Genomic DNA, 24,534 nt, shown 5'->3' with positions numbered 1-24,534 from the left:
CTGCTATTTCTCTGTTAGAGAAATAGACACAGACAAGAGGTAGCCACTTTACACTTTGGAGATTCTCTTCAGTAAAATATTTTCCTGATTTGCTATATTCATTATTCCCTCTCATGCTTGGAGTTACTTGAAAACCAAAGGAACAAAGAAGAGACATCTTGAATTCACTTAGCACCCACTTGAATTTTAGGGTTTCAGTCACACTAGTCCTTTTTTCCATTTGCTTTGAATTATGGCATGTGATATAAACAGCTATGCAGAAGGCCTGCAAAACTGCAACAATCCTGATGCTTCCAGAGCAAAAGGGAGGAGCAACCACATGAGGAAGTTATTTTCCTTAAAGATTCCTGCCAACTTTGGCAGATGGATTGCGCCTGCTAATTAAACCACAGCCTATAAAACGTGGCTTTTCCTATCTCAGGAATAAATCCAGGGGAGGGTGAAGGACTGATGGCTCCTATGCTGTCTTCAGTGCTAATGAGTTTCAGACCAACTTCACAAGTAGTTCATACACTGAAGCTACAATGGAATGTTCTACAGAAAAATCAACATGTAAAACTTAGAGCTCCTTTTTCACTCTTATTCACAATTGTACACACTTTCATGTGCTCACATATATACACAGAAATACCCCTAATTTGGTGGTTCATCTTATTTTTTCAAGCTCCCATAACTGACAACCAGCTACTTAGTTATGTAACCCAGGAAAACCAGCAGTTGCTTTGTATCACCTCATCACAACACAGACATCCAGCTAGTTTCTAAGTTCTGTACAATTTTAATTGTTCCAAGTCCATTCCCATATCTTTGTTCCCTCTGCTAGCTTCAGGGCCTTTCTCAGCTAGACTCATGAGGTAATAGCCACTGATACCCTTACCTCGACTCTTTTTCCTCTCTTCAATCTATTCTCTCCATTTAGTCATAGGTTAGCTCTCTGAAGCACAGATAGGACCATTAAAGTACTTCAGACAGTAAATATCTCCTGATCTTACCTACCTCTACTACCGCTTCTCCCCAGGTGTAATGTGGATCAGCCACAGTGGTCTACTAACCATTCCTAAATTTGTTCTCACCTTTGTTCATATATAATACTGTTCTGTCTGAAATAATCTTGCTTTCCTGACAATCCTAGTTAATTAAGAGCAGCGGCTTTAGAGTTACGCTGCAACCTTTCTGACCTTTATCTTTCTCATTTCATGCACAAGAGTGCCGATTCCGTAAAGAAACTGTGATAATTTAGTAAGTTTTTAAAGGCGCTTTGACATTTTGCCGCATAGTAAATGGTCACAATGAGTAGAAGAGACCAGCAATTAAAGCTTCCACGCATCTTTTTCCAATACCGAAAAGATACATGCCCCTCTAAGCAGTTTCCCATAGAATAAGCTAATGTGGCTAAAACTTGATGGGAAGTCCGACCCAGATTCCCTTCACATTGCCTCCAATAATGTCCCCATTCATTCCCGAGACTAAATTCAGATCTCAGAAAACTAAACAGGTCAACCTAATGATTTGTCTAGGTTTTAATATTAAGTGAAGCCCAGTGGCCAGGTGGGTACGGATATATGTCACTGGTCCCAAGAAGTGTCCCTGTCACAAAGCCTGCCACTCAAGGTTAGGCAATGAATGAAGGCGCTTGCGCAGTAGAATCCGGAGCGGGGAAGCGGGCGCCTGCGCACAGACGTGGTGACCGTCCGCTTCACGCCAAGCCGCGCCAGCGCAGTGAAGAACGAGCCAACAGAAACAGCGCCTGCGCAGCCGTGGCTGAGGAGCCTGTGGCGGCAGCGGCAATGGAACCAGCGGAGCAGCTGAGCGAGTTAGTGTCAGCCGAGGGCCGAAACCGGAAGGCGGTGCTGTGCCAGCGTTGCGGCTCCCGGGTGCTGCAGCCAGGGACCGCTCTCTTCTCTCGCCGACAGGTAGGGAGGCAGGTTGGAGGCCGTTTACACCCGCAGTCTTCCGGACGAGCTGCCGTGGGCAGTATCTGAACCCAGGCTCCTCAATTTCCGGAGACCGCGCCCTCCTCGCGCGGCCTTAAGCCCCGCCCCTCGGGCCTCCGCTCGGCGAGGCTCCGCCCCTGGGGCCGCCGGAGGCAAGGGAGGGAACCTGGTCCCGCCCCGGCATCTTTTGCCGCGGGAACCTTTCCCTGGGCCACCCGGCCCTCCGCCCCTGGGGCGGCTTCGAGCGCGAGCCGTGCGCCCTGCCGCAGTTCAGGGCCGCTGCTCCGCGGACGCGTGGAAGGGAGGCGCCCCATTCCGGCTTCCGGAGCTCCCGCCGGCTTGTAGGACCTGGCAGGTACCTCTCGGCCGCGGCTCACCGCGAGTGTGGCCGGGTTCCTGTCCCACTTCATACCCCACCCGCCAGTCCTGAATTCACCGTCTTATTTATGACAGGCACCTATCTGCTCCACAGAGGAGCCCCAGAAACAACTGGTGTAGGGGACGCGGCAAAATAACCCTGGTAACCAAACCACTTTACCGAGGCACTGGAAGCCTCTGGTTTTCCAGATGAATCATATTTGAAGTGCTTAGATCCCTGACGTCCTGGAATTAAATTTCGAAGAAAAACTATTTCCCGTCAGTCTGGGGATTTTAATACCCTTCCTACCACCATCATCGCAAGTGAGAACGTTGAAAAAAAAAATTATTTTGGTAAACTCTGTGTTGAAGTGCAAATATATTATTTCAACCATAGGAACATCCTATCATTCAAATTATTTCTAAAAATATGCAGACCATTTTATTATTCCATGTGGTTGAACAGATCGTGAAGTGTAATGTCTAGTAGAAGAGCAAGAAGCACCCATTCCTCCAAAACAGCCTTCCATCAAAGGAGGAAAAAAAGGAATCTATATCTGTTGTTTTGTAGGTGTTTTGATGACTTTTGATCTAGAGATTGGTGGAGGTCCCGGGGTTCTTTTAAGGCTTCCAAGGTTTGGGAGTAGAGTTCTCAATTAATCTTACGAAGTTAGTGGCGTTATGGAGTCAATGGAAAGAACATGGATCTTGGAATTAAAACATACATGGAATTGAGTCCTGACTTTACCATTCATTAACATTCAAAGAGTTAGGCTGGGCGCGGCATGCCTGTAATCCCAGCACTTTGGGAGGCCTAGGCGGGCGGCACACCTGAGGTCAGGAGTGCGAGACCAGCCTGGCCAACATGGCAAAACCCCATCTCTACTAAAAAAGAAATACAGAAATTAGCTGGGCGTGGTGGCACACGCCTGGAATCCCAGCTACTCGGGAGGCTGAGGCAGGAGAATCGCTTGAACCTGGGAGCCGAGATTGAGTCACTGCACTCCAGCCTGGGCGACAGAGAGAGACTCCATCTCAAAAAAAAAAAAAAAGTTAACCTCCATGAGATACAGGTTGCTTATTGTGTAAAACAGGGGTGTGCAGTCTTTTGGCTTCCCTGGGCCATATTGGAAGGTTTGTCTTGGGCCACACAAAATACACTAACGATAGCTGATGAACTAAAAAAAAAAAAATTGCAAAAAAAAATCCCATAATGTTTTAAGAAAGTTTCCGAATTTGTGTTGGCCGCATTCAAAGCCGTTCTGAGCCATATCCCGGTCGCGGGTTGGACAAGCTTGTTGTAAAAATGAAGATGATGATAGATGGAAGAATTTGTATAAAAGCACTTAGCACTGTGCCTAGTATATAGCCCATAATATAGGCTGATTCCCATCTTTTCCATGGCAAGGTTTTGTCTAATTTTATAAACTGACATAAATTAAGAGACTTCTAAATGGAGTTTATAGTTTGTTTTAAAATTCTTAATTTTTTTTTCTTAAAAAAAAAAAAACCGGCCGGGCGCGGTGGCTCAAGCCTGTAATCCCAGCACTTTGGGAGGCCGAGACGGGCGGATCACGAGGTCAGGAGATCGAGACCATCCTGGCTAATACGGTGAAACCCTGTCTCTACTTAAAAATACAAAAAAAAAAACTAGCCGGGCGACGAAGCGGGCGCCTGTAGTCCCAGCTACTCGGGAGGCTGAGGCAGGAGAATGGCGGAAACCCGGGAGGCGGAGCTTGCAGTGAGCTGAGATCCGGCCACTGCACTCCAGCATGGGTGGCAGAGCGAGACTCCGTCTCAAAAAAAAAAAAAAAAAAAAAAAAAAAAAAAACAACAACAACAACAACAAAAACATAGCCCACGCCTGTAATCCCAGCTCTTTGGGAAGCTGAGTTGGGCGGATCACTTGAGGTCAGGAGTTGAACACTGGCTTGGCCAACATGGTGAAATCTCATCTCTACTAAAAATACAAAAATTATCTGGGCGTGTTAGTGGGCACCTGTAATCGCAGCTACTTGGGAGGCTGAGGCACAAGAATCCCTTGAACCTGGGAGGCAGAGGTTTCAGTAGGCCAAGATTGCACCACTGCACTCCAGCCTGGGTGACAGAGCGAGAGTCCATCTCAAAAAACAAAACAACAACAACAAAAAAAACAAAAAACATAAACTCACTGTGTTGGTCTCCAACTCCTGGGCTCAAGTGATTCATCCACCTTGGCCTCCCAAAGTGATGGGATTACAGGTATGAGCCACCGGGCCTGGCCAGGATCTTTCTTTTTTGTTTTGTTTTGTTTTGTTTTGTTTTTGAGATGAGTCTCACTCTGTTGTCTAGGCTGGAGTGTAGTGGCACGGTCTCAGCTCACTGCAACCTCTGCCTCCCGGGTTCAAGTGATTGTCCTACCTCAGCTTCCCAAGTAGCTGGGATTACAGGTGCATGCCACCATGCCCAGCTAATTTTTGTGTTTTTAGTAGAGATGGGGTTTCAGCATGTTGGCCAGGTGAGCCGCCACGTCCTACAAGACCTACCTTCTGCCCTGCCCTCCCTTCCCCTCCCCCTCCCCTTCCGTCCTCTCCCTTCCCCTCCCCCTCCCCCTCCCCTCCGTTCCCCCCTTCCCTTCTCCCCTTCCCTTCTCCCCTCCTCTTCCCTCCCCATTCCCTGTTGTGCTCTGTCACAAGCATGGCTCACTGCAACTTCCAACCAGCCAAAATTCTTAATTCTTGTTTGATACTATTTTAAACTGATCTGCCAAAAACTGTGTGAGCAAATTAAATTATATACGTTACATTTATTTTTGTTTCTCAACTAACACAGTGGCCCCTATTCTAGAAAGAGGCCTAAGAATTTTCTTTAATGCATTTTGTATGTTTTAAAATGTTTTCCCTCTTTTAAAAACGCAAAAAGGTGTTTTTTTGTTGTTGTGTTTTTTAACAATGGCTTCAGTGTTTCTGGAAATTTCCTATTTCTTGAGAAAGAACTGTTGGAAGAATCCTGTCCCTTTTTCTGGACTCGAACAACTCAGCTGTAATCCAACCCAGTGTTCTCCTTACTCTCAGTCCTAATAGTTTTCTCCTTTCTTTTCTCAAATACTAAGTTCAGCAAAAATATAACTTCTAGGACGTGATGTAAATAGAAGGTAGAAAATTTCATGGAAGATTCTAACCAGTTATTTATTAGTCCTTTCCCTGCTCTGTGTCACACATTTTAAGGTGGGGAAAAACAGTTCCATCCTTACAGAGAACAAGCAGCTTCTGAGATGCCGAGCTCCTTAACTAAAGCTTTGGGGTAAACCCCGTAAAGGTTTGGGGTAGCTCTTTTTTTTGTCATCACTGTGACATATTGCAGATAAACCACCATTAGGGCAATTACAGCAGGGCTGTTAATCATCTCTGCAGGTGTTAAAGGGGCACTTCCAGCCATTAAGCCTGGAGAAAGGTATGTACGGAGTCTGGTTAGAGGTGGCCTACAGCTTTCTCTCTCACTCCACCCAGTGGAATAGCCTAGTAGTCTGCAGATGGGAACAATTGGAGAACTAGACTGCCAGTCCTACCTTGAGGTGATCCAGGGCCTAGCACTTACTATATCTTATGTTCCAGAGTACTTTAGTCTAAAGCAGTATGTTTCTCGATTCCTCCCACACCCCCAGACCTCCAGAGGACATTTAGCAATATCTGGAGACATTTTTGGTTGTCAGAATGAGGGAGGTGTGCTACTGGCATCTAGTGGGTAGAAGCCAGGGATGCTGTCTTACTCCCTTTCAAACAAAACAAAAAAACAAAAAAAAGGCTAGAGTGCAGTGGCACGATCTCTGCTCACCTAATCTCTGCCTCCCGGGTTCAAGTAGTTCTCCAGCCTCAGCCTCCCAAGTAGCTGGGATTACAGGTGCCCCCACCATGCCCAGCTAATGTTTTGCATTTTTTAATAGAGATGGGGGTTTCACCATGTTGGCCAGACTGGTCTTGAACTCCTGACCTCAGATGATCCGGCCACCTCGGCCTCCCAAAGTGCTGGGATTACAGGTGTGAGCCACTGTGCCCAGCCCAAACAGTGATGTATTTTGCTCAGGAATTTAGGGGTCGACTGGGTTTAGCCAGGCAGTTCTCACTGGGGGTCTCTGATGTGATGGCAGTCAGAAAGGTCATTCCGTCATGCGTCTGCCTGTGGGCTGGGAGGCCTCATACACCTGAGCACTGGAACAGGATTTGGGGCCACCTGTGTCCCTACATGGACCCCCCCCCAGCCTGATCTCCACATGGCACCCTCAGGATAGCCGGACTTATGACACAGTGACTGAAGGCTCCCAGCACAAGTGTCCCATGAGAAATGGCAAAAGTTGCATGCCATTTTCTAACCAGCCTGTCACTACCACCACATACATTCATCAAGCAATCACCATGGCCTGCCCAGACCAAAGGAGAGGGGTATGGACTCCACTCTAGGTGGAAGGATTATCAGAGAATTTTCGGATGTGTTCTGAAACCACCACAAGTAACTCCCAGAAGGGAAAAAATTACGAAAAAGTTAACAGAAGTGTACTCTGTATTGTAACAGTTTTTATTCTCATCTATATTATAGCATGTTTGCCAAGTTTTCTATAATGAAAATGTGTTTTTTTTGTTTTGTTTTGTTTTTTTTTTGAGACGGAGTCTTGCTCTGTCGCCCTGGCTGGAGTGCAGTGGCCGGATCTCAGCTCACTGCAAGCTCCGCCTCCCGGGTTTACGCCATTCTCCTGCCTCAGCCTCCCGAGTAGCTGGGACTACAGACGCCCGCCACCTCGCCCGGCTAGTTTTTTGTATTTTCAGTAGAGATGGGGTTTCACCGTGTTACCCAGGATAGTCTTGATCTCCTGACCTCGTGATCCGCCCTTCTCGGCCTCCCAAAGTGCTGGGATTACAGGCTTGAGCCACCGCACCCGGCCGAAAATGTGTTTTTACAATGAGAAAGGTAGTATTTTGTTTTTAAAAGGGTGCTGTTAGTAGTATATCAGCAGAGTCTCACTGAGTTGTGGTGTTCTGTCTATTTTTAAAGAGGCCGTCCAGGATTCGCTGGGGTCCTGACAGAACAAAGGTAACCCATCTGGTCAGGGATCTCACTGGCAACTTCACACCAAGTTGAGTTTGCCTCAAATCACTAATTTTTTTGTTGCCACCCCCAGTAGCCTATCCAGAAAGCCTCATTATATGCCAGGTGTTATAGCTATCTCCTGGCCCTAGCAGTTGTCCTTGGCCTTGCAGTAAATAGGTTGAGATCCAGGCAGAGATGCACATACATATGCATACATATGAGTTTACTCTTGTGGGCCTGACTTAGAGGGTCTAAGTTAAAATGGGAATGTTGAGGAATAGAGCAAACAGGACCCAATATGATGTCTTGAATGGATTGTTAATTATGGTAGTACCTTTAAATCACAGATCAAAGGAGAGACAACTGGACAGGTGACACTTTGTGCCACAAATGGGAACTGAGAGAGGGAAGGTGGTGATCTTTTTTTGGGCACCTCCTGAACACTAATGTTTTAGTCAGTTTTCCTTTTGTTTTGTTGGACACATCAAATTCTTGGTTGATTGGTTAGATGTCTTAACTTGTCCACTGAAGTTTACTCCATCTGTGTGAAGATGTGTGAGATTTCATTCCTACAGTAGAGGGGATAAGCCAGAAATATATATAGGAAAATTGAGGCTCACAGAAAGTTACAGATGGGACCAGAATTCAGGTTTCCCGGTTCCTTAATTTTGATTCCTAACTCTCTTTGTCTCTACTTGTTTCTGTTTTTGTTTAAGGTAGAACAAAGTGTTAAGGACACCTTGAACATGAAGCATAAAGAATGAGTGAAGTAGCAGTATTACACAGTGGCTTGCACTGTAACCCCAGTTACTTGGGAGACTGAGGCTGGAGGATTGCTTGAGCCCACGAATTCAAACCCAGCCCGGGCAATGTGGAGAAACCCCGTCTCTAATTACGAAAAACCAAAAAAGTATATCGTGGGGTGGGAAATGGGAAATAAGTGATATGACAGCAGCCGTATGAGGAGCAGAGGGGTAACAAACTTGGCTGGCATGATATTTTGCAGTAGTCTGGGACAGCTAAGAGTGTATACACTATCCATATGGAAGAAATTAAAGCAATTTTGTGTGTGCCAGAGAGGCCTTCTCCTAATGATTGAGGAGTCATATAGGTTGGAGGGTACAAGCATCCTAGAGCTGCTAATTCCAAACTGTAGAACTAGATTTTCCTTTTTATAAGATAAATCTAGTATATCCCTAACAGTGGTGGAATAGATCAAAGCCAGATATTCTGTGCTCATTCTCTTAACAAATCATTGAGATCCTACTGTATACCAGTTGCTATTCTAACCACTAGAGATCGAGTAATGAACAAGGTAAGCTCCTTGCTTTCCAGGAGCTGATTTTCTAATTTCAGAAAATAAGCAATAAGTAAACAAGTAGGAGTGGCATGATGAGGAGACTTCCAGGGGAAATGAATGTGTTCATTATCTTGATTATGATAATGGTTTCACTGGTATACATGTGCTAAAGTGAAATAAACTGTGCGTTTTACTTTATTACTTTTTGAGACAGGATCTCACTCTGTCACCCAGATTGGAGTACAGTGGCATGATCTTGGCTCACTGCAATCTCAATCTCCCCGGCTCAAGTGAGCCTCCCACCTCAGCCTCCTGAGTAGCTGGGACTACAGACACTTGCCACCATGCCCAGCTTTTTTTTTTTTTCTTTTTTTGAGACAGAGTCTCGCTCTGTTGCCCAGTCTGGAGAGCAGCAGTGCAATCTCAGCTCACTGCAGCCTCAAAAACCTCCTGGGCTCAAATGATTCTCTTACCTCAGCCCTGTGAGTAGCTGGGACTACAGGTGTGCACCACCACAGCCAACTAATTTTTGTGTTTTTTGTAGAGATAGGGGTCTCACTACATTGCCTAGGCTGGTCTTGAACTCCTGAGCTCAGCCAATCCTCCTGCTTCAGCCTCCCAAAGTGCTGGGATTACAGGCATGTACCACTGCGCCCAGCCCCGGCTGATTTTTTCAAACTGCTTTTTGTATAGACTAGGTCTTATTATGTTGCCCAGGCTGATGTGCATTTAAAATATGTGCAGTTCATATGTCAGTTTTACCTCAAGCTATTAAAAAATACATATATAGTGAGCAGTAAGTAAAGCTAATTCAGGTTGTTTGGTTAGATAAGACCTCCTAAGAAGGCTACATTTGAGCTGACTGCCGAGGAGCAGCTAGCCATGCCAAGATCTGAGGGCAGAACAGACTAATGCTGTTTGAGGAAGGCAAGAAAGCCAGTGTGTCTGAAGCATAATGAGCCAGGGAAACTAGGACCATGTGGGGCCCATATTGAGGTCAGCAGTGAGACCCAGTTCCCAGACCACCCAGCTGGTGCCCCTCTTTCATTTCTCTTAAGAATCAGGTTCACGCCTGTAATCCCAGCACTTTGGGAGGCTGAGGCAAGCAGGTCACGAGGTCAGGAGATCGAGACCATCCTGGCTAACAGCGAAACCCCGTGTCTACTAAAAAAAACAAAAAAACAAAAAATTAGCCGGACTTGGTGGCGGGCGCCTGTAGTCCCAGCTACTCGGGAGGCTGAGGCAGAAGAATGGTGTGAATCTGGGAGGCGGAGGTTGCAGTGAGCTCAGATCGCGCCACTGCACTCCAGCCTGAGCGACAGTGGGAGAATCTGTCTCAAAAAAGAAAAAAAAAAGAATCAGGGCAGAGACCAGAGGCAAGGAAGAGCCACCCAGCATTATCGTCTACAGCTTAACGAGATGGCTTCTCTTTTTTAGTTTGTCATTCCTGCTAGGGAGCAATGTGAAGTGTACCTAGAATGGGGGTGTTGATGGAACTGGGCCAGTTCAACTTCTGCATTCTTTATGTTCTCTCCCACTGCAGCTTTTCCTTCCCTCCATGAGAAAGAAGCCAGCTCTGTGTGACGGCAGCAATCCTGATGGTGATCTCCTGCAGGAACACTGGCTGGTTGAGGACATGTTCATTTTCGAGAATGTGGGCTTCACCAAGGACGTGGGCAACATCAAGTTTCTGGTCTGTGCAGACTGTGAAATTGGACCAATTGGTTGGCATTGCCTAGATGACAAGAACAGTTTCTATGTGGCCTTGGAACGAGTTTCCCATGAGTAACTGAGGGGAAGGATACCCAGCTCCACCTCCAAAGATAAACCTGCTCCCCACAAGAACTGGCCTTTAATGTGGTCTCACTGTTCTGCTGCCTTCTTCTCTGTGCTAATATAAATACTGAGTACCAGCATGTCCACTTGAACATGCAGAGGGTTAATCCTGCTTCCTAAAGCCTCATGTACATGCCTCCTGCCTAGTTCACTTTGCATCACATTTCCTAAGCTCCTTTTTCCCCCAGTTTTGGGACACTGCTTACCTCCACAAATCTCATCTCTTCCCTTGCATTCTGCCTAGGCTCTGTTTTGCCCAGGGGCTCCCTCTTTTTCTTGCTCTAGAAGAGCAGTATTCAACCTTTTAGCTATGACAACACGTAACAAAAGATGCTTAGGTACTAATAGTTGAAAGTCTGCCTTTTTCTCATTCAAGAAGGCATACAAATATCTGAGAGTGACTTTGTTGTATAGCTACCCTTGTGATCTACAGTAATTTAATCATTCTAAAAGTAAAGCATTTACAAAACTCAGTATTTAAACCACTAACCAGAAACATTACTTGGGATGCATCTCCAGTACCATGTTTGAGCGCCTATTCTCTAGATTGAGAATGACATTTTATTGTGAAGATGGGTGTGGTCCCTCTTCCCTTGAAATCTTATGGTTTCTTTTTATATTAACTCCCCACTGCTACAGCCTAGAAGGTGAGAAGCAGATTTTTTTTTTTTTTTTTTTTTTTTTTTTGAGACAGAGTCTCGCTCTGTCACCCAGGCTGGAGTGCAGTGGCGCGATCTCGGCTCACTGCAAGCTCCGCCTCCCGGGTTTACGCCATTCTCCTGCCTCAGCCTCCCGAGTAGCTGGGACTACAGGCGCCCGCCATCTCGCCCGGCTAATTTTTTGTATTTTTTTTAGTAGAGACGGGGTTTCACCGTGTTAGCCAGGATGGTCTCGATCTCCTGACCTCGTGATCCACCCGTCTCGGCCTCCCAAAGTGCTGGGATTACAGGCTTGAGCCACCGCGCCCGGCCGAGAAACAGATTTTTAACCCCATCTGGCAGCCAGAGGAAAACCCAGCCCTGGCTGTTTACCCAGGCTCTCTTGGAATGAGAGTGGAGGGTGTAGGATATGAGGGTTAGGCCTTTGCCAGATTACACGTAAGTTTATAATTCGCTTTATCTGGACAGGTAACTTTCTTCCTTTGTTCATAGTCAAGAACTTCTTTAATGGATAGTATCATTTACTGAACCTACTAGGCGTGGTCCTCATGGAGTTTTGGTTCAACTGGAATCTCTGTGCCAACCCAGGATACAAACTTCCATGCAGATTCCTCTATTTCCATAGCTCCAGGGCTGCTCCAGCAGTTTGATATCAGCAGACTTGTTTAAGTCTTCAACTTGATTTCCAATTATTCCATCATTTCTATTCTGAAATGACTCACCGTCATAGAAGGAAGGTTATTATATAACCAAGGTTTCAGGTATCCTCCTGTCACCACCTCTACCATTCAGGAGGCCTAAAGTTGAAATAAGTACTAAATAGAAACCTCACCATCTGAAGTCCCTTCCGTTGTTTCCTAGTTGCTTCCTCCTTCCTTTACCCCCAGACTTTCTAAGGGCTCCCCCACTGCAGTGCAAGCTGACCTTGGGCACACTTTTGCAACCAACCTACTCCCCTGGAAAGGTGGCTTCCTCCTCCAGTCAGCCTGAATGAGCTTCAGTAAGCAATTGAGAGAACTGTGTTTTTCCGACAAACGGTCACATATCCATTGTTACGGCATCTGGAGAAAAACAGTTATCCACTCAAGTCAGGAGCATAACCCAAGTAGATGTCTCTAGGGGCACATGGCCTCTCACATCACAAGCCAGAACCTAAGCTAAGCATTTTTTAAAATGAGTTTGAGACTAACCTGGGCAACATAGTGAGACCCCATCTCTATTAAAAAAATGAACAGAATTACCTGGGCACGGTGGTGTATACCTGTAGTCCCTGCTCCTTGGGATGCTAAGGTGGGAGGATCACTTGAGCCCCAGAGATGGTGGCTGCAAGTAAGCCAAGATCACACCACTGGCACTCCAGCCTGGGCAACAGAGTGAGACCCTGTCTCAAACAACAACTGCAAATACATATATATATATCGACTTGAATAGGAAACCATAGCATTTCTTTGTTTTAATTTGCATTTATTTTATTTCTAGTGAAACTTTTATGTACATATCGGTCATTTCTGTTTCCTTTTTTGAAAACTGCCAAATGTTGCCCTAGTAGCCAAAAATATCAAGTTGCTATTCTGCCTTTTCAGTTTGATCTGAAAGAAATAAAGGCATTTAAGCAATGGAAATTAGATTTCTGCATGTCCTTGGGAAGAATATATAAATTGAAAAAACAGAGGAGAGCTGAAACCTGAACCTTGGGGTTTAGCTTAAGGTCAACCAACTATCTAGTCTGCTATGAAATGCAAATGTCATTTCTTCATTTCCCTCACACATAGTAGGCTCTCAGTGCATACTTGTGAATCAGCTGCTGTTTGCTGTAGGTAGATAGAGGCAACCTGTGCTTTCTGCTCCGAGTATAGAAACTTCCGTTTTCTTTTTTTTTTTTTTTTTTTTTTTTTTTTTTTTTTTTGAGGCGGAGTCTCGCTCTGTCGCCCGGACTGGAGTGCAGTGGCCAGATCTCAGCTCACTGCAAGCTCCGCCTCCTGGGTTTCCGCCATTCTCCTGCCTCAGCTTTCCGAGTAGCTGGGACTACAGGCGCCCGCCACCTCGCCCGCTAGTTTTTGTATTTTTAGTAGAGACGGGGTTTCACCGTATTAGCCAGGATGGTCTCGATCTCCTGACCTCGTGATCCGCCCGTCTCGGCCTCCCAAAGTGCTGGGATTACAGGCTTGAGCCACCGCGCCCGGCCGAAACTTCCGTTTTCTATTGGGGAGAGCAGTTGATTTTGCGAAGGCCTGATTGTTTCCACGTAAGCATCTGTTGTTTTACAAAAACAGAATCAAAGATGGACAATGATGTAGTGACATTTCACAAATTGTCACCATGTTGTATATGAGGCTACACATGTAACTAAGTAGCTATGAGGACTTCTGCTTCTGGTAATGGTGGATAGGTCCTTTGGACTGAGCAGCTCACTGGTTAACTAGAAAGGCTGGACAAAATACTTCAGAATCTTGGTTTGAAGGCACCAAGAGAGCCAACATGACTCTGAAGAATTGCTAAACGAGGACGGCAGAGGAGCTGGACACCCTGGGAGGTGGGCTTGGTGTGATGGGCCACCGTTCTCCTGGGAGCATTTGCCAAACTTGGAGGCGATTCAGAGGCTTAGCAGTGATTTTAGCAGCCTTTCAGAAGCAGGGGGCAGGGCCTGTGAAAGGGCGATGGACTTGGTGGTGTCCCTCTCTTTTGGTTGAAGCCCTCAGTCTTTTGCACCCCAGGAATAAGGGTGAGGCAGTGTAGGAAACAGGCTCTCAGGACTGCAGCCAAGCTTCTGATTATGGATCTTAATCTTTGAAATTTGATTAAGGTGATCCCAGAGTGGTAGTTTGCCCAAACTCTTTGGATAAGCAAACAAAAACCCTCTCTAGAGGATATTATTATTATCCTAAAATTCAGATTATTTCTACAAACAATTTTGCTAATACAATATCCTGAGTACAACAAGATGTAAGCAGGCATGTGAGACAAGATAGCAGGCCCATAGTAGCTAGAGATATTGGTGCTATCAAACAGACTAAAATAACTGCTTACCATCTTCAAGGAGAGATACCAGTTTGGGAATTTCAGCAGCTACATGGACATGTTTTTTTTTAAAGTGAATTCTAGAATTTGTAAGAATCCAATAATCAAAATTAAGAACACAGTGGAAACTTGACCAGTCGTGGTAGTTCACGCCCGTAATCCCAGCACTTTGGGAGGCCAGGGCCAGCGGATCACGAGTTCAGGAGTTCAAGACCACCCTAGCCAACGTGGTGAAACCCTGTCTCTATTAAAAATACAAAAATTAGCCAGGTGTAGTGCACAGCTGTAATCCCAGCTACTCAGAAGGCTGAGGCTGGAGAATTGCTTGAACCCAGGAAGCAGAGGTTGCAGTGAACTGAGATTGCGCCACTGTACTCCAGCCTGGGACAGGGCGAGATTCCATCGCAAAAAAAGAAAGAAAGAATACAGTGGAACCAGCATGGGCAACATAGTGAGAGTCTGTCTCTACAAATAAATAAAATAGCTGGGTGTGGCGGCACCTGCCTGTAGTCCCAGCTACTTTCGAGGCTGAGGTGGGAGGATCACTTGAGCCCAGGAGTTAGAAGCTTCAGTGAGCTATGATGACGCCACTATATTCAAGCCAGGGCAAGAGTGAGCCCCTGTCTGTAAATGTAAAGTTCACTGGAACGTTTTAACAGCAGGTTAGGCACAACTGAGGAGAGAACTAGAAAACTAGGGGCTAGATATAACTAACAGTAGATGTGTAAGACCACAACACAAAACCTTATATGACATTTCTGAGAGAAAGTAAAAGAAATTCATAGGCCGGGCGCGGTGGCTCAAGCCTGTAATCCTAGCACTTTGGGAGGCCGAGACGGGCGGATCACGAGGTCAGGAGATCGAGACCATCCTGACTAACACGGTGAAACCCCGTCTCTACTAAAAACTCCAAAAAAAAAAAAAACTAGCCGGGCGAGGTGGCGGCGCCTGTAGTCCCAGCTACTCGGGAGGCTGAGGCAGGAGAATGGCGTGAACCCGGGAGGCGGAGCTTGCAGTGAGCTGAGATCCGGCCACAGCACTCCAGCCTGGGTGACAGCGCGAGACTCCGTCTCAAAAAAAAAAAAAAAAGAAAAGAAATTCATGAGGCCAGGAAACTACAGTCCACAGGCCAAATTCATTCAGCCAGTACCTATTAAGGCTCAGAAACTTTCAAGCTAAAAATAGTTTTTACTTTTTTTTTGAGACAGGGTCTTACTCTGTTGTCTAGCCTGGAGTACAATGGCACAGTCACAGATCACTGCAGCTTCAGCCTCCCAGGCTCAGGTGAGCTTCCCACCCCAGCCTCCTGAGTAGCTGGGAACACGGGCACGTGCCAGTGCACCCGGCTAATTTTATTTTTGGTAGAGCCAGGGTTTTGCCATGTTGCCCAGGCTGGCCTCAAACTCCTGGGCTCAAGTGATCCTCCCACCTTGGCCTCCCAAAGTGCTGGAATTACAGGTGTGAGCCACCGCACCTGGCCGGTTTTTATGTTTTGTAAATGGTTTTATAAATACATAATATCTCCAATTCTGCCTCAGCCCACAAAGCTTAGAATACTTATCTAACCCTTTAAGAAAAAAGTTTATTACCTCCTAATATTGTTAACAATCTCAACTTCAAACTGATATATGAATTCAGTAAATCCCAGTCAAAAACTCAACAAGTTTGTGTGTGTGAAATTCAACAAACTGATTGTAAAAGTTAAATGAAAATGCAGAGGACCAGGAGTAGCCGAGACAGTCATGGAGAAAAACACGGTGGGAGAATTATTCTATTGGACAGACAGTGTAGCTTCTCACAAGGATAGACAAATAGACTAATGGAACAAAAGAGCTCAGAAACAGACCTATGCATATATATGGACACTTGATTTATGATAAAGGTAGGAGTAATGATTTGGAGGGGGCATGAGGAGAGCTTCTGCAATGCTGGTAATATTCTATATTTTAAAATCTTGATAGTCGCTATGTAATAAATTGAGCTGTACATCTGCGCACTTTTCTGAACATATATTTTCACAATAAGGTTTTTATTTTTGGGAGGATAGGGCCTCTGTCACCGAGGCTGGAGCGCAATGGCATGATTGTGGCTCACTGCAAGCTTGAACTCCCAGGCTCAAATGATCCTCCTGCCTCTTAGCCTTATGAGTAGCTGGGACTATAGGTGCATGCTGCCATGCCCGGCTATTTTTTTTTTTTTTTTAAGAGATGGGGTCTCACTGTGTTCCCCAGGCTGGTCTGGAACTCCTGGCCTCAAGTGATCCTCCTGCTTCAACCTCCCAAAATGCTGGGATTACAGGTGTGAGCCACCATGCCTGGTGACAGTAAGATTTTTAAAAGAATGTAAGTAGTGGTTCTATACAAAGCCCACTTTTCTAAACATCAGTTCTTCCCTTCAAAATCAGATAGCATTTCATTTCCATTATCTCCTAAATGTATACATATTTAAAACTTAAATGCCTGACTCTACTTCCTCACTTCTAAGGATGATACATTTCATAAGCATAAGGACTCAGAATAAATATCTTATTTGCCCTTGGTGCATGGCTAGTGTCTGACAAAGTTATAATAGTTCAGTAAATAGTTTTAAAGAGAATTTAAAATAAACTGTGCTGAATACTGTTATTTTAATGGGACTAATTTAAAGAAGTTCATGCAGATTTTTCAAAATGGAGCTAGAGGTTAGAGCAAATTATATTTATTTTTTGGTTTACTGCAGCACTTTATTTTTCTTTTTTTTTTTTTTTTTTTTTTTTTTTTTTTTTTTTTTTTAGTAGAGACGGGGTTTCACCGTGTTAGCCAGGATGGTCTCGATCTCCTGACCTCGTGATCCACCCTTCTCGGCCTCCCAAAGTGCTGGGATTACAGGCTTGAGCCACCGCGCCCAGCTTTATTTTTCTTTACACAAATAATGGAAAACCAAAATTTGTGGTCACCTCTTTAAAAATTGAGAATTAGGTACAAAAAACTTACATAAATTAAAAGAATGAATAAATTTACAGGTGTAAATGCAAACCACTTCTAGCTCAAGACTTAACACGAATAGACCAGCAAGACAGAAATGAAACTGGTTCAGGAGCTCTTGCCAGGCTCTAGAAAAATCCTGGAATGGCTAGGCACAGTGGATCACCTGAGGTCGGGAGTTTGAGACTAGCCTGACCAACATGGAAAAACCCTGTCTCTACTAAAAACACAAAATTAGCTGGGTGTGGTGGTGCATGCCTGTAATCCCAGCTACTTGGGAGGCTGATGCAGGAGAATAGCTTGAACCCAGGAGGTGGAGGTTGCAGTGAGCCGAGATCGCACCATTGCACTCTAGCGAAACTCCGTCTCAGAAAAAAAAAAAAAAAAAGGAAACCCCTGGAACACTGAGCTCTGACACATTAGTACTTGCACAGATAAGGAGACTGCAGGTCACACAGACTCACCAACTCACGAACTTCCCTCCCACAAGCATGTCCTCATGTCAGCCATGAAGTTACTGAGCCACATGTACTAAGAGTATAAATCAAAGATATGTACAGGGTATTAAATACCAAGGGAACAGTTGACAAAGTCAAAATCAACAAGTTCTACAATCCGGTGCTGATATACAAGCTTCAAGGACCAGTTTATTTTCAAAGGCTTATTCTAGTTTCTTGAGGCTGGCATGAGGTGTATGCGTTTGCCAGCGGCAAATTTATACTTCTACATTAATCCATGAAGCACATGATACGCGTCTGCTTGCAGTCCATTTGGGAGCATTTGCAGTGGGTGATGGAAGGGCTTGACTCATCCTAATCCTGCTTGATGATCCATATCTGCTGGAAGGCGGCCAGGGCGGCCAGGATGGAGCTGCCAGTCCACACAGGGACTTGCACTCAGGGGAGGTGATGATCTTGGAGCTAGGCACCAGGATGGTGGTCTTCTGCATCTTGTAGGTGATGGCCAGGTACATTGGGGTGTCACCAGACGGCACCACGTTGACATACAAGTCCTTGCGGATGTGCACATCACACTTTATGGAGTTGAAGGCGGCCTGGTGGATGCCGCAAGATTCCATACCCAGGAAGGAGGTCTGGAACAGCGCCTCCAGACTCTGGAAACACTTGGACAGCTCCTAGATCTTCTCCAGGGAGGAGGAGGATGCTGTGGTGGCCATCTCTGCAAAGTCCGGGGCAGCACCACACAGCTTCTTGATGGTGCACATAATCTCCCGTTTGGCTGTGGTGGTGAAGCAGTAGCTGGGCTCCCTGAAGCTCTCCATGGGGTGGTCGGTCAGATGCCAGTCATCCAGACGCAGGATGGCATGGGGGAAGGCATAGCCCTTATAGATGGGCACCGTGTGGGTCTCTGCTGTGTATGATAATACCAGTGGTGTGACCAGAGGTGTACAGGGACAGCACAGCCTGGATGGCCATGTACCTTGCTGGGGTGTTGAAGGTCTCAACACAATCCAAGTCATCTCCTTTCTGTTGGCCCTGGGGTTCAGAGGGGCCTCGGGCAGCAGCACTGGGTGCTCCTTCAGGGAGCCATGTGCAGCTAATTGTAGAAGGTGTGGTGCCAGATCTTCTCCATATCATCCCTGTTGGTGATGATGCGGTGGTCCAGGGGGCAGTTTCAGGGTCAGGATGGTGCACTTGCTCTGGGCCTCATCACCCAGGTAGGAGTCCTTCTGGCCTATGCCCACCATCATGCCCTGGTGCCAGGGATGCCCGATGATGGAGGGGAACATGGCTCAGGGGGAACTGAACCAGCAAAGCCAGCTTTGCATGTGCTGGAACCATTGTCAGTGACAAGTGCCATGATCTCTTCTTCCAGTGTGATCAGCAGAGGAGCAGGCAGTGGAGTGATGGGAGAATCCAGAGTGTGGGCTGGTGGTGAGTGGGTGAGTTACATTTCTGATACAGGAATAGTGGGGGGCCAGGTGTGGCAGTTCACACCTGCAATCCCAGCAATTTGGGAGGCCAAGGCGGGAGAATTGCTTGAGTCCAGGAGCTTGAGGTTACAGTGAGCCAAGATCACACCACTGCACTCCAGCCTGAGTGCCAGAAACTGTCTCAAAAAAAAAAAAAAAAAAAATACTGTACTTTTTTCAATGCTGTTTGAAAAAGACAATGAAAACAGTTCTACAGGTTAGTGAGAGTATTTCAATGCGGTTGTGACCATGCTGTGTCTTCAGAGGGTAAGGGAATAAAGATGTTAACCTCAGCAAGTGCCAGCCTTTTTTCTTTTTTTTTTTTTTTTTTTTTAGAAAGAGTCTCCCTCTGGCTGGGCGCGGTGGCTCAAGCCTGTAATCCCAGCACTTTGGGAGGCCGAGACGGGCGGATCACGAGGTCAGGAGATCGAGACCATCCTGGCTAACACGGTGAAACCCCGTCTCTACTAAAAATACGAAAACTAGCCGGGCGAGGTGGCGGGCGCCTGTAGTCCCAGCTACTCGGGAGGCTGAGGCAGGAGAATGGCGTAAACCTGGGAGACGGAGCTTGCAGTGAGCTGAGATCCGGCCACTGCACTCCAGTCCGGGCGACAGAGCAAGACTCCGCCTCAAAAAAAAAAAAAAAAGAAAGAGTCTCCCTCTGTCGCCTAGGCTGAGTGCAGTGGCGTGATCTCCACTCACTGCAACCTCCACCTCCCAGGTTCAAGAGATTCTCGTGCCTCAGCCTCCTGAGTAGCTGGGCCTACAGGCGTGTGCCACCACGCCCAGCTAATGTGCTGACCATTCAGTTATGACCAAGATTTTCTTGTGTTTGGAAAATTAAATTCCTAGAATCTGTAGATGTCAAAATTTACAGTTAAGTGGCAGGAGTGTCCACCAAATTCACTTGAAGTCAGTTGAAACAGAATGCATTTTGCTTCAGAGAGAAACAATAGATGTTGAGTAGTTTTTAACCTATGACACTAGCCCATATGTGTACCGGAAGCACAGCGCTCACTATAACAAACAATTCTAACGTTGGATGCCAGGAGCAAGGCCTCTGCTGCTGGGAGGACAGGGTCCCTTCACAATCCAAACGTGGTGACCCCAGACAGTCTATTTCAAGTTGGGGATCAGGATAAACTCCGACTTGTGTAATGGCAGGGAAACTACTGAGGAGATAGAATGTGGGCTGGGAATACTTACTGCCCCAAGGAGGTAAGAGGAGAGTGAGCAGCTCTGGGTTTATACATCATCCCTTCTCTCCTGTGTCCTGAATGGGCCCTGAAATGAGATGTAAAATAGGGATTGGCTGGAAACTGGGGGTCCTATCCTAGGGAGCAGTTGCCTGAGTCAAAGGGGAAATAAATTTCAAGCACAGTAAGAAAAGAAAGCTCATATCGACACTCGGCCTGGGCAACTGTTCTAAGGTATTTGTAAGAAATTCCAGACCAAGCGTGGTGGCTCACGCCTGTAATCCCAGCACTTTGGGAGGCTGAAGCGGGTAGATCACCTGAGGTCAGGAGTTCAAGACCAGCCTGGCCAACATGGTGAAACCCCATCTCTACTAAAAATAGAAAAAAAATTAGCCGGGCATGGTGGTGGGTGCCTATAATCCCAGCTACTTGGAAGGCTGAAGCAGGAGAATCACTTGAACCTGGGAGGTGGAGGTTGCAGTGAGCCGAGATCACACATTGCACTACAGCCTGGGTGGCACAGCAAGACTCAGTGTCAAAAAAAAAAAAAAAAAATTAAAAAAAGAAAGAAATTCTACCATTTGAAAGCCAGGTACTGCATGTACAGTCTTGGCACTGGCTCAAGAATAAATCCTGAAACATGATACTGGTCTATCACTGTTTACCTTAATTCGTCACCACTAGGTTAACAGGATATTCTTGTTCCCACAAAAGCCTCTCCAACTTCATTTGTCCCTCCCTTGCCCAGACTGATGGGTGTTACTTCAGTTCACAGTGTCACTTCATTGCTGTGTGATGGAGGAGGATGGGGAGGATATATAGAGAGAAAGGACGCAGGTTTATCAGGATACTTTGGATTGCCTCAAAACTAGAGCTGACTATGGCGTTAGGGAAACAGGAGCGTGGAGAGCCAGGGTGACACCATTTTAAAATCAACTCCAGCTTAAAACTAGCAAGGCACATTCCTTGCCAGTCACGACCCATGGCCATACGACGTTTTGAAGATGTTTTAGTAATGCCTGCAAGAACAAACTCCTGTGGCAGCAGAACATCCAATATTGCATAACAATATATGTTTTAAAAATAGTTATAGTTATGCTTTGACGTACTTACACACTCAAATGCCAAGGATAACTTTTTTTTTCTTTTTTTTTCTTTTGTGTGACAGAATTTGGCTCTTGTCACCCAGGCTGGAGTTCAGTGGCGTGATATTAGCTCACTGCAACCTCTTCTGCCCAGGTTCAAGCGATTCTCCTGCCTCAGCCTCCCGAATAGCTCGGAATACAGGTGCCCAAACTGCTGGCATTACAGGCATGAGCCACTGCACCTGGCTGAGATTTTGTTCTTCTTATGCAGTTCAGTGAGTTCTAGATAAAATGGAAACATTAGAGACTCATTTGACACTGAGGAAAAAAATGTGAAAAAGGCTTTTTAAAAACCAAACTTCCGGCCGGGTGTGGTGGCTCACGTCTGTAATCCCAGCACTTTAGGAGGTCAAAGTGGGTGGATCACTTGAAGTCAGGAGTTTGAGACCAGCCTAGCCAACATGGTGAAACCGCATCACTACTAAAAATACAGAAATTAGCCGGACAGGGTGGTACATGCCTGTAATCCCAGCTACTCAGGTGGCTGAGGCAGGAGAATTGCTTAAGCCTGGGAGATGGAGGTTGCAGTGAGCCATGATCACACCACTGCATTCCAGCCTGGGCAACAGAGTGAGACTCCATCTCAAAAACAACAACAACAAACAAACAAACAAACAAAAACCCCCAAAAATCCAAACTTCCCTAAAGATTTTAACAACAATTTTGGTCCACAGCTCTCCTTGGATTACTTGATGCATGTCTGGGTTATATCCAATTGAGAAAAGTTTATGATATGGAAAAACATGTTTCTAGAATTGTGGAATGGTTTTCTCTACAAACTGTTTCTTAAGTTTTCAGATTCACAGACAGGTGAGTGCCCTTTGGTTCCTTTCCTTCCCTGTGTTGTTTCTTTTCCTGCTGAGCCTTCCGAGCCCCAGGAGTCATGGGATGCTCATGTTCTTTTATATTCACTGGGAACTGGGAGTTAGCGGCCCCTGCCCAGGGCTGTTGGATAAATTGAGGTTCAGAGACATATTTGCCAGCACCTACTGGTTCTCAGTCCCCCTTGTCCCCTTTCTCGGTTGCATATTTGCTGTCTGTGCCTCGCTAGTGACACACACCACCCTCGGCTTGTATGCCCTAAACTTACACCTGTCATTTTCCTTCTCGTCTTGATGGTTTTCATTCTTTGGGTTGTTTAATTCAGCATCTCTCTGGGCGGCATTGGAGGGCAAAAACCTCCTGGGAACTAGTCTTATTGAGAAAAATAATAATGTTGTCTAATTCAGAAGCTATCTAAGGGTCAATTCAAATTATGGACTTGAAAATGTTTACTTGGGCCAGACACATTGGCTCACACCTGTAATCCAGCACTTTGGGAGGCTGAGGTGGGCGGATCACCCGAGGTCGGGAGTTCGAGACCAGCTTGACCAACATGGAGAAACTCCCTCTCTACTAAAAATACAAAATTAGCCGGGCATGGTGGCGCATACCTGCAATCCCAGCTACTCAGGAAGCTGAGGCAGGAGAATCACTTGAACCCGGGAGGCAGAGGTTGTGGTGAGCTGAGATCATGCCATTGCACTCCAGCTTGGGGAACGAGCAAAACTCCATCTCAAAAAAAAAAAAAAAAGGTTACTTATGGCTGGGCACAGTGGCTCATGCCTGTAATCTCAATACTTTGGGAGGCCAAGGCAGGAGGATCACCTGAGGTCACAAGTTTAAGACCAGTCTGGTCAACATAGTGAAACGCTGTCTCTACTAAAAACACAAAAATTAGCTGAGTGTGGTGGCAGCCCCTGTAATCCCAGCTACTCAGGAGGCTGAGGCAGGAGAATCGCTTGAACCCAGGAGGCAGAGGTTGCAGTGAGCCAAGACCACACCACTGCACTCCAGCCTGGGCAACAGAGCAAGATTCCATATTGGAAAAAAAAAAGCTGGGCGTAGTGGCTCACGCCTGTAATCCCAGCACTTTGGGAGGCCCAGGTGGACGGATCACCTGAGGCTGGGAGTTCAAGACCAGTCTGACCAATATGGAGAAACCCATCTCTACTAAAAATATAAAATTAGCCGGGCGTGGTAGCACATGCCTGTAATCCCAGCTACTAGGGAGGCTGAGGCAGGAGAATCGCTTGAACCTGGGAGGTTGTGGTGAGCCAAGATTGTGCCATTGCACTCCAGCCTGGGCAACAAGAGCGAAACACCATCTCAAGAAAAGAAAATGGTTACTTATGAAAAAAAGGTAGAAAGGAACCAGTAGGTAGGGGAGAGAGATACTGCCCAAGAAGAAAGTTTTGGACACGAAGATGTATTTTTGGTAAGGCAAGTTATAAAGAAGATGATTTTATGTAAAAAAAAAAGTGGCCAAGCACAGTGGTTCACACCTATAATCCCAGCACTTTGGGAGGCCAAGGCAGGCAGATCACCTCAGGTCAGGAGTTCAAGACCAGCCTGGCCAACATAGTGAAACCCCACCTCTATTGAAAATATAAAACTCAGCCAGGAGTGGTGGCATGTGCCTGTAATCCAAGCCACTCAAGAGGCTGAGGCAGGAGAATAGCTTGAACCCGGGAGGCAGAGGTCGTAGTGAGTCAAGATCGTGCCATTGCACTGTAGCCTGGGCGACAGAGTGAGAAACTCTGTCAAAAAAAAAAAAAAAAAAGCTTTAACCCTTTAAATCTCAGTTACAAAAACATCTCAGAATACAAAATCAATGTGCAAAAATCACAAGCATTTCTACACACCAATAACAGACAAATAGCCAAATCATGAGTGAACTCCCATTCGCAATTGCTACAAAGAGAATAAAATACCTTGGAATCCAACTTACAAGGGATGTGAAGGACCTCTTCAAGGAGAACTACAAACCACTGCTCAACGAAATGAAAGACACAAACAAATGGAAGAATATTCCATGTTCATGGATAGGAAGAATCAATATCGTGAAAATGGCCCTACTGCCCAAAGTGATTTATAGATTCGGTGCCATCCCCCTCAACCTACCAATGACTTTCTTCACAGAATTGGAAAAAACTACTTTAAAGTTCATATGGAACCAAAAAAGAGCCTGCATTGCCAAGACAATCCTAGGCCAAAAGAACAAAGCTGGAGGCATCACGCTACCTGACTTCAAACTATACTACAAGGCTACAGTAATGAAAACAGCATGATACTGGTATCAAAACAGAGATA

At 45.9% G+C, this 24,534-nt stretch overlaps 1 protein-coding gene and 1 pseudogene across 2 annotated transcripts; one reads left to right on the top strand and one right to left on the bottom strand.

Annotated features, from left to right (window-relative positions):
* Positions 1-1,545: 1,545 nt before the first annotated feature.
* Positions 1,546-10,984, top strand: RABIF (RAB interacting factor). 2 transcript variants are annotated; one of them, XM_033200244.1, is made up of 3 exons: positions 1,546-1,913; positions 5,684-5,723; positions 10,196-10,333. In XM_033200244.1, the coding sequence occupies exons 1-3, from the start codon at positions 1,620-1,622 to the stop codon at positions 10,234-10,236; spliced, it is 375 nt and encodes a 124-aa protein (XP_033056135.1). In that variant the 5' UTR covers positions 1,546-1,619; the 3' UTR covers positions 10,237-10,333. The 2 variants fall into 2 exon arrangements, with proteins under 2 accessions (XP_033056135.1, XP_033056134.1); XM_033200243.1 differs by lacking the exon at positions 5,684-5,723 and having other exon boundaries at positions 1,639-1,913; positions 10,196-10,984.
* A 6,805-nt stretch (positions 10,985-17,789) lies between these two features.
* LOC117074877 lies at positions 17,790-19,194 on the bottom strand (annotated as a pseudogene).
* Between the last annotated feature and the right edge of the window lie 5,340 nt (positions 19,195-24,534).

The sequence above is a fragment of the Trachypithecus francoisi genome, unplaced genomic scaffold (genome assembly GCF_009764315.1).
Source record: "Trachypithecus francoisi isolate TF-2019V2 unplaced genomic scaffold, Tfra_2.0 Lachesis_group5, whole genome shotgun sequence".
Taxonomy (NCBI): Eukaryota; Metazoa; Chordata; class Mammalia; order Primates; family Cercopithecidae; genus Trachypithecus; species Trachypithecus francoisi.
The sequence above is the reverse complement of the archived record's forward strand: the minus strand, read 5'-3'. Positions and strand labels throughout refer to the sequence as shown.

Excerpts from the sequence above, each read along its gene's own strand:
- RABIF (XM_033200244.1), top strand. The coding sequence starts at position 1,620 with ATGAATGAAGGCGCTTGCGCAGTAGAATCCGGAGCGGGGAAGCGGGCG. Across the intron at positions 1,914-5,683 it reads CTCTCTTCTCTCGCCGACAG|GTGTTAAAGGGGCACTTCCA; the intron begins GTAGGGAGGCAG and ends TCATCTCTGCAG. Across the intron at positions 5,724-10,195 it reads GCCATTAAGCCTGGAGAAAG|CTTTTCCTTCCCTCCATGAG; the intron begins GTATGTACGGAG and ends CTCCCACTGCAG.